General features: G+C 37.6%; 1 protein-coding gene and 1 long non-coding RNA gene across 3 annotated transcripts in view; one reads left to right on the forward strand and one right to left on the reverse strand.

Annotated features, from left to right (window-relative positions):
• Positions 1–9,245, forward strand: part of vps9d1 (VPS9 domain containing 1) — a 27,911-nt gene extending 18,666 nt beyond the window's left edge. The window contains exons 15-17 of one of the 2 annotated variants that reach the window (XM_030136219.1): positions 3,194–3,298; positions 5,524–5,643; positions 7,671–9,245. In XM_030136219.1, the coding sequence (XP_029992079.1) occupies positions 3,194–3,298; positions 5,524–5,635 (217 nt within the window). In that variant the 3' untranslated portion in view covers positions 5,636–5,643; positions 7,671–9,245. Of the gene's footprint in view, positions 1–3,193; positions 3,299–5,523; positions 5,647–7,670 lie in introns of both variants that reach the window. The other variant, XM_030136218.1, reaches the window with a different exon arrangement.
• LOC115420762 (uncharacterized) overlaps positions 1–15,354 on the reverse strand; it is an 18,068-nt gene extending 2,714 nt beyond the window's left edge. The window contains exon 1 of the long non-coding RNA XR_003935593.1: positions 15,109–15,354. This is a non-coding gene — a long non-coding RNA (uncharacterized LOC115420762). The remainder of the gene's footprint in view (positions 1–15,108) is intronic.
• Between the last annotated feature and the right edge of the window lie 1,259 nt (positions 15,355–16,613).

The raw sequence follows: 16,613 nt of genomic DNA on the forward strand, positions 1-16,613 counted from the left end.
TCCACCCTGTTACTTTGGGGGAAACGCCCCTTTAATAATCTAGTTGATGATGTCACTGATGACATCATCATTTTGAGTGTCTTCATTGGATGTGGAAGCATAGTCCATGAGAGCATTTGATATTTACATTTACATTTCAACATTTTCATCATTTTGTGTTTGTACTTAGATGTGGTCTTAGCATGTCCACCCTGTTACAACAAGATATGATTTAATATAAAACTTTTATAAATTATAAATATATTTGTTGAGCATTCCACAGTCATCTTCAAAAATTACCTACTGTACCAACTCAAGGTCTAACATGTGGTCATTAACTGTTAACTTTAGCCCAATCTGTCCTTCCTGTCACTGATATTTACATGTACTTGTTGGTAACAGGGTGGACATATTTGTTACCTCCGCCAAGGAGGTTATGTTTTTGCCGGTGTTGGTTTGTCTGTTTGTCCATGTGCAAGAGAACTCAAAAAGCTGTGGATGGATTTGGATGAAAATTTCAGGAAATTTTGATACTGGCACAAGGAACAAATGATTAAATTTTGGTGGTGATTGGTGGGGGGGGGGCAGCACTGATCTGCCTTGGCGGAGGTCTGCGCTCTCCAAGTGCTTTTCTACTTTCATATGTTGTCGTCTGCTTGTATTAAAAATGTGAGATCTTGACCAACATGCATTTCTAGCGGCCTACAGTCAACTGAACACATTGAACAGGAAGTGAAGTGGGAAAAAAATAGGTGTTTTTGGACATTTTGAGTCTGAAAGGCACCACGTAGTGATATTGACCCATAAATACTGTGAATATGTACTTAAGTAGAGTTTTCATGTATCTGTATTTAACCCTTAGTGACCTCTCTAGCTATTTTTGCAGGTTTTTGTCATTTTTCTTTTTTTTTTATATTCAGATCATTATTATATCTGTTACAGCTATATATCAGTTACTTCTTACAGGTCTATTCAACACTACTGACAGCGTTTACGCTCTCTGATATAAGTTCATCATATATATTTTAATGTATCCATCTGTTAAACCACTTTAGCTGTGGACAAAACAACTAAATGTTCAATAATTTTTTGGATTTGAACCTTTTGAATACGTGACACCAATAGATCCAGTAGATTTATCAATGTTCCAGTAACGCTTCTAGATTCTGATAGAACATGATGTTGAGACACGCGGACATTGGACATGTTTTTGTACTTGTAGACCAGTGTCTATTGTTAATTGTGCCTTTGGCTGTCTCTGTTGTCCCTTTGGTCTTTTTATATGATTTCTTGCGGATAGAATGCTTTGTAAACCCATAATAGAGGTTAATCCTCTCTGGGCTCGGTGCTCATGAATGTGGGAAAATGCATTGTGTTGTTGAAATGTAGAGGCTCCAGTGTGTGTGTGTGTGTGTGTGTTTACACTAGTGCAGATTATAACTCCGGGTGTGTGTATGTGAGGTCCACCTCTGTGTGGTTACATGAGCCCGTCCACACCTTCTAGAACCTGCAGGAGGACAGTATCCAGTTGCACGAGTCCGGGTCAGTCCAGGATCAGTAAAAACCACTTTCTCACGCGAACCCTCCCCTCACCGTTGGGTCTGCGTTGAGTCTGCGTTGGTCTGCGTTGAGTCTGCGTGTGAGTCCTGATAAACAAATGTCCACTGTCTGCACACAACACAATGATATCAGCCTGTGATCATCTCCAATCATGCGTCTGTCCTCCCTGCAGATCTCACAGAGAGGGAAAAAAGGCTTTATCATTTATCATCATACTATTCCTAAACACGCATCCCATTAAGACAGGGATGTCAAACATATGGCCCGTGGGCCAAAACTGGTCACCTAAGGGTCCAATCCGGCCCTTTAGTGAAAAAACTATACTGAACATAAAACATAAGAACAATCAGTGATAAAATCATTTTAGTTCAGGTTCAATATTAAGACCAGTGTGATCGAAAGTAAGAAACTATATTATAAAGTTACATTACAATGAACAAATATGAACATGAAATGTCTTAAGAAAAATAAGTGCAATTTTAACATCATTTTGTTAATGTTTCTCAAGTTTTTGTTTGTTATTCATATGTATTTTAGTGTATTCTAGCATTTTCTGGGGCATTTTTAGTGTATTTTTGTGTATTCTAGCATATTCTTTGCACATTTTCATGTATTTTCATGTATTTTAGTGTACTTGCTTATTCTTGTATATTTTATTGTATTTCAATGTATTTTCGAGCATTTCAATATAGTCTTGCTTTTTTTATATTTTAATGTTTTTTAGTGTATTCTAGCATTTTTTGGCATGTTTTAGTGTATTTTTTGTGCATTTCAATGTAGTCTTGCTTATTTTTTTATATTTTAATGTTTTTTAGTGTATTATAGCTTTTTTTTTTGCATGTTTTAGTGTATTTTTTTGCATTTCTGTGTAGCCTTGCGTATTTTTTGTGTATTATCTATATGTTAGCATATTTGTGAGCATTTTGGTCTATTTTAGTGCATTGTAGCATATTGTTCTTGCATATTTTAGTGTATTTTTTGTATACTTTAGTGTAGTCTTGCCTTCTGTGCATGTTGCTGTATCAAATTGTAGACAAAACAAGCACTTAAATCAGAAATGACACATGTTCTATTCATATAGTATGTGTTGTTTTTGACACATTTTTCTTTTGTTTTCATCCTGTGCAAATACTATATCTGTCTGGTTTCTTAATTCTTGATAATATATACAGTACATAAACATTAAATAATATACAGGGCAGCTGTGGCTGGAGGGCTCCGTTGGTAGAGCGGGTCGTCCAATGACCAAAGGGTCGGCAGTTCGAATCCTGGCTCTGACTATCCACATGTTGAAGTGTCCTTGGGCAAGACACTTAACCCTCAATTGCTCCCAGTAGGGCCAGGCAGCGCCTTGCATGGCAGCAGTCACCCGCTGGTGTATGAGTGTGTGTGTGAATGGGTGAATGTGAGGAATTGTAAAGCGCTTTGGGCACCAGGAAGGTGTAGAAAATGCACTATATAACATTTACCATTTACAGAAGGACCATATTGGTTTAATGGACCAACACTGGGCCCAGTTCAGTGACTACAGACTGATTGTTAATATAATCAATGTCAAATGCATGTGGTGAACGTCAGCTCTATCCCTTACAAGTCCTTATCATTACCTGTGTCCTGTTCTCATTTAACTTTCCTGTCCCTTACTGTCTCACAGTGGGGCAGATGACCTGTTGCCCATCCTGTCCTTCGTGGCCCTGCGTTGTCAGTGTCCTCAGCTAGTGTCTGAATGCGCCGCCTTGGAGGAGTTCATTCATGAAGGGTGAGTTCATTCATGTTGAGTCATCATACTAGGAAAATATGATTGTCTCCTAGTTTTCATGACAACCTGCCTGAGACGTAGTGTCCCATGTGGTTCATATTTGGAGATAAAACACTTTAAACCAGAATCGTCTTGGTTATCAGTATTTTTGATTTTCCAGTTATGTAAGAGAAAAGCTTTTATGCCCTGATCATCATCAGACTCAGATCAAACAGAAACATCCTGACATACAGTCAATCATTTACATCATGGGTTGTTATTAACTTTACTGTTACTAGCTTTAAGGGTATTAGCTTTACTGTTATTAGCTTTAAGGTTATTAGCTTTAAGGTTATTAGCTTTACTGTTATTAAATTACTGTTATTAACTTTACTATTATAGCTTTAAGGTTATGTTATTAACATTACTGTTATTAATGTTACTGTTATTAGCTTTACTTTTATTAGCTTTACTGTTATTTGCTTTACTGTTATTAACGTTACTTTTATTAGCTTTACTTTTGTTAGCTTTACTGTTACTAACATTACTGTTATTAGCTCTACTGTTATTAACGTTACTGTTATTAGGTTTAAGGTTATTAACTTTACTGTTATTAGCTTTAAGGCTATTAGCTTAGTAAAAAAGACATTTTCTGACACTTTTATTAGAAATAATTTATAGTCCTGTTATAAAGAGAGTCCTTATAGGGTTAAGATTTTCTGCAGACATGATAAGAATAAAATAAACAGATAAACATGTTAACTTTCATTTAGTTTGTTGAATTTCGCCTCCCGCTTTGAGAAACAGGAGGTAAAATAATACTGAGAACCTGATTTATTGGTTCTTGAGAGAAGGAAGAGGAAGGATTTTTTATTAATATTTTGTGATTATTTTGTATAAGGTTTGAAGGTGAGTCCTTCTCAGTTTAAATACATGACATCTACCGGTTCTAAGGGCGTCTGAGCTGCAGGTTAGTCGTTAAAATGGCGTGAGATGGACCAACACCCGTAAAGGTCCACATTAAAACCAGCTGGTTGTAAAAGCCGTCTGGTTAGATTGGCAGGACACAGGAATGCCAGAATATCTGGGATTTGGTTTTCCTTCTCTATAAAAAACTCAAGTCCCTGTTGGTGTTTATGCAGTGGAGTGGGTTGGAAGGCCTACTGGGATGGAGGAGCCAAAGCCTGACTGGGTTGGTCCGACCCGACCACAGGTTCTGATGGATGTGAATGTTAAGCCACGGGTTGAACCACATGTTACTGAGTGTATTTTTAACAGTTGTGGATGTACACTCATCCTGCAGTGTTAGCATTAGGACGGTTAGATATTCAGACAGATTTATACAATATTAACCCTCCAGTATCCATGTTGAGCATATTATGAACACTTTACACTTCATGTTATTAAAGGTCATATTATTGTACACAGCTTGTTTTAGGTCACAATTCAGAAGTTGTTCATTTTTGCCTGATTTTCTTAAATTCTGACCCATCCACTAAAATCATCACATTGTAAACTAGAAAAGCACTCGGAGAGCACAGACCTCCGCCAAGGCAGATCAGTGACCCCCCACCCCCGATCACCGCCAAAATGTAATCATTTATTCCTTGTGCCAGTATCAACATTTCCTGAAATTTTCATCCAAATCCGTCCATAACTTTTTGAGTTATCTTGCACACGGACAGACAGACAAACCAACGCCAGCAAAAACATAACCTCCTTGGCGGTGGTAACAATGTAAAATTCCTACACTAACACCCTTCTACCAAGTGAGTACAAAATACACACTGACACATTTTGGAAATACATTGCTGAGTGGATGGTGAAATAGAGCAGAACTGGGGAGGAATGTTCACAAACACCAACCGTTCAATAACAGACTGGAGTTGTTATTGAGAAACGCCTAATGTTTGTTTCATGAAATTTGGGATTAAAAGACAGATAACAGCTGTGAGATTGATGTAGAAGTGTTGGAATCATTATCAAATGTACAGTTTCAGAGTAAATACAGCAAAAAAGACTATTTAGGAGTACAGAAATTACAGACTAAACCCTTTTCAGTTCAAATATGGAATATATAATAAACTGTAATGACAGATGTGTATTTGGACATAAAGTGTGATTGATGACGATGTCACTGCTGTGTTGAATTTTATACAAACATAGTGCGAGTCTGTCTGATGCTTGCACTTTCAGATGAACGGTTCAGTTGTCACCACTGTTTACACGTCTGTTTGTATTTTCAGATATTTGATAGGAGAGGAGGGATACTGTCTGACCTCCATGCAGAGTGCCTTAGCCTACGTGGAATCACTTCACACAGGAAGAGCCCACCCCCACGCCGACAGGGTCATCTGAACCAGGACCTGGTAAGTCCCCCCAGAGACACAACAACCAAAATATAATTGTTGTTCTTTCTTCTTCTCCGTCCCTAGTGTTTGTGTGGAAGGTTCATAGGTTCAGTCTGTACACACAATGGTTCATCATTGGCACCGACATGTTGGTTTGAAAGTGACTTTTAACCCCATGGGCTTATTTTGTTTAATAGGATCCCCTTCAGTTTCCATCGTAGCAGTTGCTAGTCTTCCTGGGGTCCACAATGAAAAGACTAAAATTCAAATTCACTACATATACAATGCAGAAAACATCCATCCATCCATCCATTCATTCATTCATTCATTATCCACCGCTTATCCGGGGCCGGGTCGCGGGGGTACCAGTCTAAGCAGGGATGCCCAGACTTCCCTCTCCCCAGACACCTCCTCCCTCTCCCCATACAATTACAGATTAAATTTCATATAGAAACTTTACTTAAGGAGTATAAAAAGGGTCATACAATTCATTTGACTGTACATCTACAAAACATTAAGTTAAAATGGCATTTCGTAGCTTGTTTTTTAAAGGCGCATAAAGTTGATAAGTCCTTCAGCTTTTTAGGCAATTCATTCCAAAGTTGAGTGGATCTAAAAAAAATTGGTCACGAGTTGATATGAAGGCGACGTGTCTGGGGTCGATGTCTTCATTAGTCATTTCTCTCAACATCTTCTCTGAAACTGCTCGTCACATTCATTTCTAAATTTATCTGTCTCTTCATTGGGACAATGTCTACAAGATTTTTACCGTTTTGGCAAATATAGATCTTTGAATTTTTTTCTCTATTAAAATCTTCCTTTCCTTCTAATGGTCCATGTTTTAATGGTTTATAACATGTAAATGGTTGGAGATATCAATATAGTTCCTATTGATCACTGATAGAAGTCATATATGGACTTGGATTGAATTAGTTGAGTTCTCCGCCAGTTAAAGTACCACCCACTTCTACTGGGAGATTGATCTCCTGCATCCAGACCACAGGACTGGAACATAGAGACAGAACCTCACAGATTCAGCTGGAGATTGATTCAGATAGAACATGACGCTGACATACAGGGACATTGGAACTATTTTTCCTTTCTGTGTGGATCCTGGGTTTGACCCTGATCTGTGGAACAGACTGAACTCAAAAGGCTCATCCCAGTGGTGGATCCAGAGCTGGAGTCGGTGCTGAGGAGAGTCTGAGGCTGATGCATGAGTGTGTCTCTGATGTCCCCACACTGACCCTCAGCAGGACGGGGTGTGATGACACTGCATTTTATAACATGTGACGGCCTTAAAGTCCCACTGACACAACGATTCCACCACTGCCTAATATTAAAGTATACAGCCCACTGAGTCCACAGGGCTGTCACATATCTGCCCCATCAGTGGAAGTATTTGGACCATCACACTGAAGCACATAGACTTTAAAACCTCATCATCTATGGATGTTATGGACCTGTTAGAGCAGGAACGACATTCAGTCTAACATAATCTGAGCTAAAATAATAACATGTCTGATGGGTCATTAATTGTAAATTTTTGTATTTTAACACTCATCTTGAACTTGTCTTTTTAGGTTTTTTTTAAATGTGTATATATATATTTTTTAAATTACATTTTTATAACTTTATGCAGCCTTTTGTGGTGAATATTTTACATTCAGTAACTGCAGATGAAAACCAGCCATTAGAGAAACTTTGGTGCATTTACAGCAATGTTCCTGTTCAATAAACCAATTAAATAAAATAAATTCACAATAACATATAAATAATGACAATGCCAAACTGTTATATTATTACATGATGAAAATGTACATTTACAAAATATCTTTTAAAGATGAACTGTGTCAGATTTGACCATTTTGGTTGTTCTTCACTGTTTTTTGTATCATTTTTCTCTATGGAGCATCCCCTACAGTTTGGAAGTACATATTCACATTATGAACAATCGTCTGACCCTGGTTGGATTAGTTTGAACGGGTCATTCTGGTCCAAATTATATGGTGTTTTTTTGTTTTTTTTGTTTTTTTTTTCCTTAGGCTGAAACCAGACTGAACCGACCCCTGAACAGACGGACGTCCATCCATCCATCCATCCACCCCAGCTCAGACCGGAGCCTCAGACTGTGGGTTGGATTTACTCAGTTTTAGTTGAACGACTGGAACCGTTAAAGGTATTCAGGTATACCAGATTGAATAAAACTGACCAAGTTGAACAAAACCCAGTTCATGTCCAGATGATGATGACTGCGACAGTAGCTATTGATGTGGTTCGGATCCATCTCCTGCTGTTCAGACTGGGTTTTTAACCCATGGACCCAGTTGATTTTTGTTTTTTTGTTTTTTTTTTACTCATTCCACTGAGTTTCAACTCTAGTTTTTCTCTGATGGTTCTGTTTTCAAACGGACAAAAACATGTGATTTACAGACATATTAGTTTATGGTCACTGAATGTGGAGGAAACCAGACTCAACAAATGGTCTTTCATTTTCAATGTTAAACCGAATGGAGAAACGTCACAATGATCTGGTTCTGATCCAAGATGGAAATGCACCGATCTAGAATTTACAGTGGAGTTCCTTCAACATCAAACTAATCCAACAGATGTTCCATTATCTGAGGAAGGAAATCCGCTCAGTTCCAAGTATAAACAGAACCACTGTTGGACCTGTTTATTTATATTAGCCTCGTTTACATCTTCAACTTTATTATTTTTTGCCTCATGTTCGCAGCTTCATCTTCTACCTTTTCTTTATTAAGCTTAAGAACCAGAGTCTTGGTGATCTGATTTGCACGTCCTGTTTTTGTGCTTTTGTTGCGTTCAGAGGCTCCTCCACCCTCTGTTTCTTGTAGAAATGGTTGATGATTTGATGCTTAGAAGATGCTAAAGGGATATTTATCAAGTTTCTGGCTTGAAGAAGCTGAAGTTGAAGCCAAGTTTATGTGTTTTCACAAATATGCAAAATACATCATGTTGCGTTTTTAGTGTTTTTTTTTTTTGGTCTCATCCAGGCATCCGTTGGTTTCAAGTCCAACTTTGTGACGTATTCAAGTGCTTCAACCTGAAAACACTATCACTAAAACAAATAGTGCGTCTGTAAACTATGATATAAACTGTGGTCAGTGAATTATTTTAATGAGCTTGAATTCAAACAAAAAGCTCCTGAAATGTAGTGAAAGAATAAAAAATCTACTCAGAGGTAGCAAGTAAAGAAGTTAAAACAAAGTGTTTATTTACCAAGTTTTATGATTTATCCTTTTTATTTTGTGTCATTTACTCATGAATTAACTATTTAATGTTTTGTTTGTTTTATTCTGTTTGGGTCCTAAATATGTGAAAAGATTCCTGCTTTGGATTTGATATCTGCTGCGTATATTAAAACCAAAACACATTTATGCCTGTGTGAGAAATGTTTATTGAAAAATCTAATAATAATGACACAGTTTAAAAGCAGATGAAGCAACTACACTAATGGAAAAGATGTATTATACATTTTGTGGCTTTTGGGAACTAAAATGTGAATGTTATTAAACTATTTTACTGTGAAAGTTTGGCTTGAGCTGAGAATGTGAATGTATGAAAGAAGAGTCAATAAAAGGAGTGGAAATGTCTCTGTCATTTGCCTTAATGATGTGACTTTCGATTAAATTGGAACCTGGTTCACAGTCACTTCAGTCACCATTCTACCTTGTGTTCATGCTCGGTTTAATGATGCCTTCAGGTGCTGTCAGGAAGATGAGTTAAAAGTATTTAATTTCAAATTACCAGTGTGTTGTGTTCAAGTGCTTTTATTGTAGTGAAATTAATATAAGCACTTGGTTTATGTCCAGGGTCTATGACAACAGAGTATAACAGAAGCCAGGTCAGATATTTGAAGTGTGTTAACTTTCACTTTTGGTTTTCGGTAGTTACAGAGTGCACCCCCCACCCCTTCACTGGTCTCTTTTACTGTATTGAAAATTTGTCGGACCGAAGACCATGTACTGAAAATGTACCAAACCGAAATTTTTCTGTACCGTTACACCCCTAGTGTGCAGCATGTTATGTTTTATTATAGATGTTAAATAGTAAATAATTGAATAAGAAATGGACAAAACAAGTAACATGAAGAAAAAGTTTATATTATAAATGTGTAAAATCATCAGCAAAAAGCAGCAGAACTTTTAATACTACAAATACAAGTACTAACAGTGGATATACTACTGTACTATAGAGGAGGACAGACAGGAGGAGGAGCAGAGAGGAGGACAGAAAGGAGGAGGGCAGAGAGGAGGAAAGATAGGAGGAAGAGCAGGGAGGAGGTCAGACAGGAGGAGGAGCAGAAAGGAGGGCAGACAGGAGGAAGAGGAGCAGAGAGGAGGAGGACAGACAGGAGGAGGAGCAGGGAGGAGGACAGTGTACCCTGATGAGTCTCCCAGTCTAAGTCTGTATCAGCTGAACTCAGATCAGCCTGCTCCATCCTAACTATAAGCTTAGTCATAAAGGACAGTTTTCTTCCTCCTCTTCAACGTACAGAGGGTGTCTCCTCCTGGACTGAAGCAGGGAGGTGGTTCCACAGTAGAGGAGCTTGATAGCTGAAGGCTCTAGCTCCCATCCTACTTTTGGAGACTCTAAGAACCACTAGTGCGCCTGCATGTGTGGTGCTGTAGATGGATTGGATGGAACTCAGAGCTCTTTCAGATCAGTAGGTGCCTGGACATGAAGGGAGGCTGTGATTGGTTCATGGCTGAAAAAGAGGGACTGTGATTGGCTCATGGCTGTATACCAGCCCCAGCCTGTGCACTCAGTGAAAACATGCCTGTGAATCAGTCCGGACACCGCCGGGCCTCCCACCCACCCACCCACACACCATATTTCCATCCTATGTCGTCCTTTATGCTGTGTCTCCGTGGACGTTCTGTTCTTGTCCTGCTGCCTGTTCTTTTATGTCCTTCCAGTTCACTTACCTTGTCGCCCCCACACTGGTCGAGGCCAGTTGGTTGGGTGGGTTGTGGGGTCACTGGGGTCAGTCATACCACCAGTAGACTCCTCCCTTCTGCTTGTTCTCATTCATAGTCAGGGAGCCTTAGTATTTTTACCCAGACGACCTAACCCACCTAAGGCGTCTGATCAGCCCCTTTTCCACCTCAGGAACTTTAACTTTACCACGGATTCAATAAAAACCTTGATGCGTTCCCACTAACATTACCTTGACCGTAGTGTTTCCTTGATTAAAGTTCCTAGTAGGGGGTGGGACTTATTAGATTCTCTAGAATTCTTAGGGGCGGGGCTGTGTATTGAAGAATGCTGATTAGTGGAATGCAAAACTTTAAAAAAAAAATGTTTAAACTACAGTTATTTCCACTCTAATCCCAATTGTCCATTGATTTCCACTAAAACCGGTTAGTGCAGATCAGGTTTATCCAGAACAGTGAAGTTATAGTAATGGTATGAATTACAGTATAAATACAGACACTGATGCATGGAGTCAGATTTAGTCGACATGGGATTAAATGTAAAATTCTTCCAATATTAAATAAATCTGTGTAATTTTGACTGATAATATTAATCCTTAGATCGTTAGTTCCCAACCTTTTTTGTCTCGTGACCCCAGTTTAACATCACAAGTTTCAGGTGACCCCAGACATTCAAAACAGAGACATTTTTTTTTTGGCTAAAATTAATTTATTTTTGATCGTGTAATAGTTTGCTATACTATGTTGCAAATAAACGTTAATTTTAGACAACATTTAGACTATATAATGTAAGAGGGTTTTTTTTGTAAGATTTTATTTTATTTTTTTAAAATAAATTATTAGAAATTTCAGGTGACCCCAGACATTCAAAACAGAGATATTTTATTTTTAAAATTAATGTTTTCGATCATGTAATAGTTTGCTATACTAGGTTGCAAATAAATGTTAATTTTAGACAACATTTAGAATATATAATGTAAGTTTTTTTTCCTAAGTTTTAATTTAATTTTATTTTTTTTATAAATTATTAGAAATTTCAGGTGACCCCAGACATTCAAAACAGAGATATTTTATTTTTAAAATTAATGTTTTCGATCATGTAATAGTTTGCTATACTAGGTTGCAAATAAATGTTAATTTTAGACAACATTTAGAATATATAATGTAAGTTTTTTTTCTAAGTTTTAATTTTATTTTATTTTTTTATAAATTATTAGAAATTTCAGGTGACCCCAGACATTCAAAACAGATATTTTATTTATTTATTTATTTATTTATTTATTTATTTATTTATTTATTTATTTATTATTTTATCAATTAGGCAAGGCAAGGCAAGTTTATTTGTAAAGCCCATTTCAGCAACAAGGCAATTCAAGGTGCTTCACACAGGACATTGAAATAAAACAAGGGAAAAAGGAACACATTTAAAACATTATAAATTAAACTTCAGGCGACCCCATTTGAATTACAGGTGACCCCATGTGGGGTCCTGACCCCAAGGTTGAAAATCACTGCCTTAGATGTTCAGGGATGTCCTGATATAGAAGGATTTACTAGATGTTCCTTGGACATTCAGCATTTATGACTTCCTGTTGGCCATCTTGGTTATGAGTAAAAACTGTACTTCCCTTGACTGGCCAGTAGGTGTCAGTGTGTGGGATGATGCCTAAGTGTCCACTGTGTTGGCTGATATGCAACTAAAACAACCAAACCCATGAATATACAAGAGAACAGCTGTAGAACAGATGAACATTGGACTGAACACTGGTAATGAAAGGGTTAAGAACGTCCACCTTTGGATCCAGTCTTCCCTTAAGACCCAGAGATACTTAAACTCCTCCCCCTGGGGCAGTAACTCCTCCCCCATCCTAATTATTGCCTAAATACATTTGTGTGTCTTACAGTAGTGTGCGTGTGTGTCTGTTGTTGTGCAGGACACACCCTGGTGTACATCGCGTGACTCGAAAGTTTGGAATCTGACTCTTCCCTGAATTTGGACGCTGATACAACGGTGTTTGACCTCGTATCCATAGCAACGACTGGAGTGAAACTGATCCAGTATCTAGGGGGTGATTTCACTCTTTCCTCAACACTGTGACTGGAACATAGATGTCAAACTCTTTATAGTTAGTGATAAATATAATCTCAAACCAGTACAATAATAACACAAGAACTCCTAAATAATGACAAACACAAAGGTTTATTTTTCTACAAGTGAAACAAAAAGAAAATTACATGTAAAAAATTACATTTAGAAAGTATCATTTCACGAAATATGTGAATTATCTGAACAAATATGAGCATGAAATGTCTTAATATAAATCAGTGTAGTTGTACCAATATTCTGTCTGTTATTAAATGTTTAGTGTATTTGTAGATATACTGTGATCTAGAAGTTATAATGTACATGTGGAAATGATAAACTGAGACAGAATACTGGTGAAATTATTCTTATTTTTATTAAGAAATTCCAGGTTCACATTATTCACATTTTTTGTGAAAGGATAGTTTGTAAGTATAAAAATTATCATGTAATTAAAATGTTTTACACTAAAAGACAAACATTAGTATTTGTCATTATTTATAGTTTATTCTGATATTATTTTACTTTAGATCATATTGGTCTGAATGTGGACCCTTTGGCAGTTGTTGTTGGACCCTTTGGTGGCCAGTGTTGGACCCTTTGGCGACCGGTGTTGGCCCGTGGGCCGTATGTTTGACACCCCTGCTGTAGAAGCTGGTCTGTCCTCAGGGATCAGGTTCAGATCATCATCCTCTCTATCCTCACATTCCTCTCAGTGACTGTTTGTGTGTGTTTTCAGTAACTGCTCTGTTTCCAACACCAGTGTGTTTCATCCACTCCAAGGTTTAATCTAAACCAGAGGAACAGTTCGACGCCCACCTCCCAAATATTCTACTGCTGTTTGTCCCATGTGGCATCTCATTGTTTTCTTCATATTTTATTGTATGATCAGGTTCAGTAAGGGTCAAGAACGACTGGTCCAACACATCCTGGTTCTGGTTTATTCTCTACTATCAAACCGCATCCATTATTATTATTGTTGTTTATTATCATTATCATTATTGTTGTTATTGTTATTACTATTAATATTGTTATTATTTATTATTATTATTATTAGCAGTAGTAGTCATCGTGTTTGTGTGAGTATATGTGTGTGTATTATATATATACACACACACATATATGTGTATATATATGTATATGTGTGTGTGTGTGTGTGTGTGTGTGTGTATATATATATATATATATATATATAGATATATAAAACACACAGTATATGTACTAAATTACAGATATATTACATTATTCCAATAGTCTATAGTCTTTATTCTATATTTGTTTTCTCTGCTTCCAGTCATGTAAATGTATGTTGGAGGATTCATCCAATCAGATTTCACCATCATGTGTTGCCGGGTAAAACAAAATTTGCCTTGAGGCTCAGAATCAACAGTTCAGCGTCTGGAGCAAAAAACAAATGGAATGAACCTGTTGATTTAACCAATCAGATTCCATGTTGGCTGCGCGGGGGCGATCTAACAGCTGTACAGTAACACCAGCATTTGATTGGACGATCAAAGAGCCCAGAAACTTCAAACCACACTTGAATACAGACTTGAAAAAGATCAAATCCCATCATACAATGATCCACCTGACCTTTAGGAACTGCCCACTTTTAACCCCCCCCCGGTCTAACCTCCTCCTCCTAATTTTTTGTTTGTCCAATTAAAGACAGTTTTCTTTTCTCATTAGAATGAGATGAGTCGTCAGAAGCTGGATATCAACTTTTCCCCCTTTGCCCTTTGCTCCCCTTTGCCCTTTCATTATAATTTGGCCTAATTGAGCTCTGAGCCGACAAGTAGTAAACAAAAACTGTGACCTCCCACCCCTCCCTACCCTACCTCCACCCCTTTTTACTTCTCCATAGATTTATTGCTCCAACATGTTCATGTAGTGTTGAAAGCATTAACAGATGAACAGGACATTATACAAAGGAGACAAAGCCCCCACTGATGGTCCGAACCCCCCCGTCCTCTGTTTAGTTTATCTAAGGGACGCGCTGCCCTAAATAGTACCACAGGATAAAGGGGCCTATAGGGGTCAGTCACGCTAAGGCCCCCCCCAACCTACTTAGTCTGTGGGTTTTGAATACATGTTGTAAATTCCTGTACAAACTCACACAGACATAGAACAGACCTAGAACCGTCTAGACCTGTATGACCCTTTATGACCCAGACCAGTCCGATCCATTCATGGTCAGGTTCTGAAAGGGTTGATGGTTCAACAGTATCTGCTGGTCTTTCCATATATTGTTTCATGCACTAGTCAGCCAATAGGACGTGAACGACTGTGATGGCGCCATGTTCAGGGTCATTTTCATCGTCTTTGTCTTCATGAGCAGTTTCTTTAAACATCTTCTCTGAAACAACTGGTCAGATTCATTTCTAATTATGTCCCCATAATGGAGTTTCGGAGGTATAATGGTTTTACTCTGACCACCGCTGCTGGATATCCTTGGTGTGAACGTGATAACTAGGACAGATTTGGTTGGATTTCTTCTCCTTGATAACCAACATAGTGGACCCCTAGTGGAAGAACCCTATGGATTTCAACTTCTCTATGAGTATCAGAAGTCATCCAAATGGAGTCACTTTATTTGAAAATCACTTTTTTGGACATAAATCAAGCAATAATAGGTCGATTGAGATCAAATTTGGTTCAAATTGATCGTCTTACAAATGTCCATGTTCTGTCTACCATCCAGAGTTCATATGGTGTCATTTTCATTCACTAGGTAGAGTTTTGTGGGAAAAACTGGTTTTCCGTCCATTATTCTGCCACTATCAGGTCCATGTAGCTCAAAATGAGTTCATACAGATTGTCTAACATTTCTCTTTCTTCATGCCACTACGCTGAGTTTACATAATGCCATATTTTGACACCAATGGTGTGTTTCTTCCAAATGGTTGGGGGATGTTTGATAATGTTCTGAAAATATCAAATGAACAGTTATGGGTATTTCTATATGGTGTCACATTTCATATTAAATCTATCCACAATCTGCTTTCTGAATAACAATTAACTTTGTATCTTTTGTACATTGTGTTATTTATTTGCTTTGTTATATAGCAGAGGACTGGGGGGATTTTGGGGATATACCTTTGTTGTTGGCCCCCGACAGCGTAAGCCTCATTTTATTTGTATCTTCATTGGGACAATGTCTACAAAGTTTGTTCACAGTTTTGACAAATTTTGGTTTTTGAATTTGCAGGCATGCAAATGTAACTATTGTGCTGTTCTTCTGTCTAAGATTGTTATGATTGTCGATATTTGTATTATTATGCATGTTTTCCTTCTTTGCATATATGTTAAATTTCATTGCATGTTTGGAATAAATTACTAAATCTAAATCAAAGAATATTTTTCCCTATTCCCTGTTCCTTTCCTTCTAATGATCCATATTTTGATGGTTTATAACATGTAAATGGTTACAGATATCAGTATAGTTCCTATTGATCACTGATAGAAGGCATATGTGGACTTTGATTGAATTAGTTGAGTTCTCCTCCAGTGAAAGTACCGCCCACTTCTACTGGGATTGATCTGCACCAAGACCACAGGACTGGAACACAGAGACAGAACCTGACCACCTCACAAATTCAGCTGGGGATTTATTCAGATAGAACATGACGCTGACATACAGGGACACTGGTTTTATTTTTAATGTATCACTCATTCATTCACATGTTCAGTTTAGTTTAGTTATGACTGTGTTTTGACTAAACCGATGAATGGTGGTCTTGGTCCTGGTCTACATTTACAGGACTGTCATGGATTTATTCACCACGGTGGACACTTACATTTAACACTGAGATAATGTGTTTACTTACATCAGTGGTGTGTTTTCTTTGTGGACAGAGCTTTATGGATGTGTTTATGCATAAATAATTAATACCATTACATGTCAAACTGCTGATGCATTGAATCTACTACACTGAATATTT

This window comes from Sphaeramia orbicularis, chromosome 6 (assembly GCF_902148855.1).
Source record: "Sphaeramia orbicularis chromosome 6, fSphaOr1.1, whole genome shotgun sequence".
NCBI lineage: Eukaryota > Metazoa > Chordata > Actinopteri > Kurtiformes > Apogonidae > Sphaeramia > Sphaeramia orbicularis.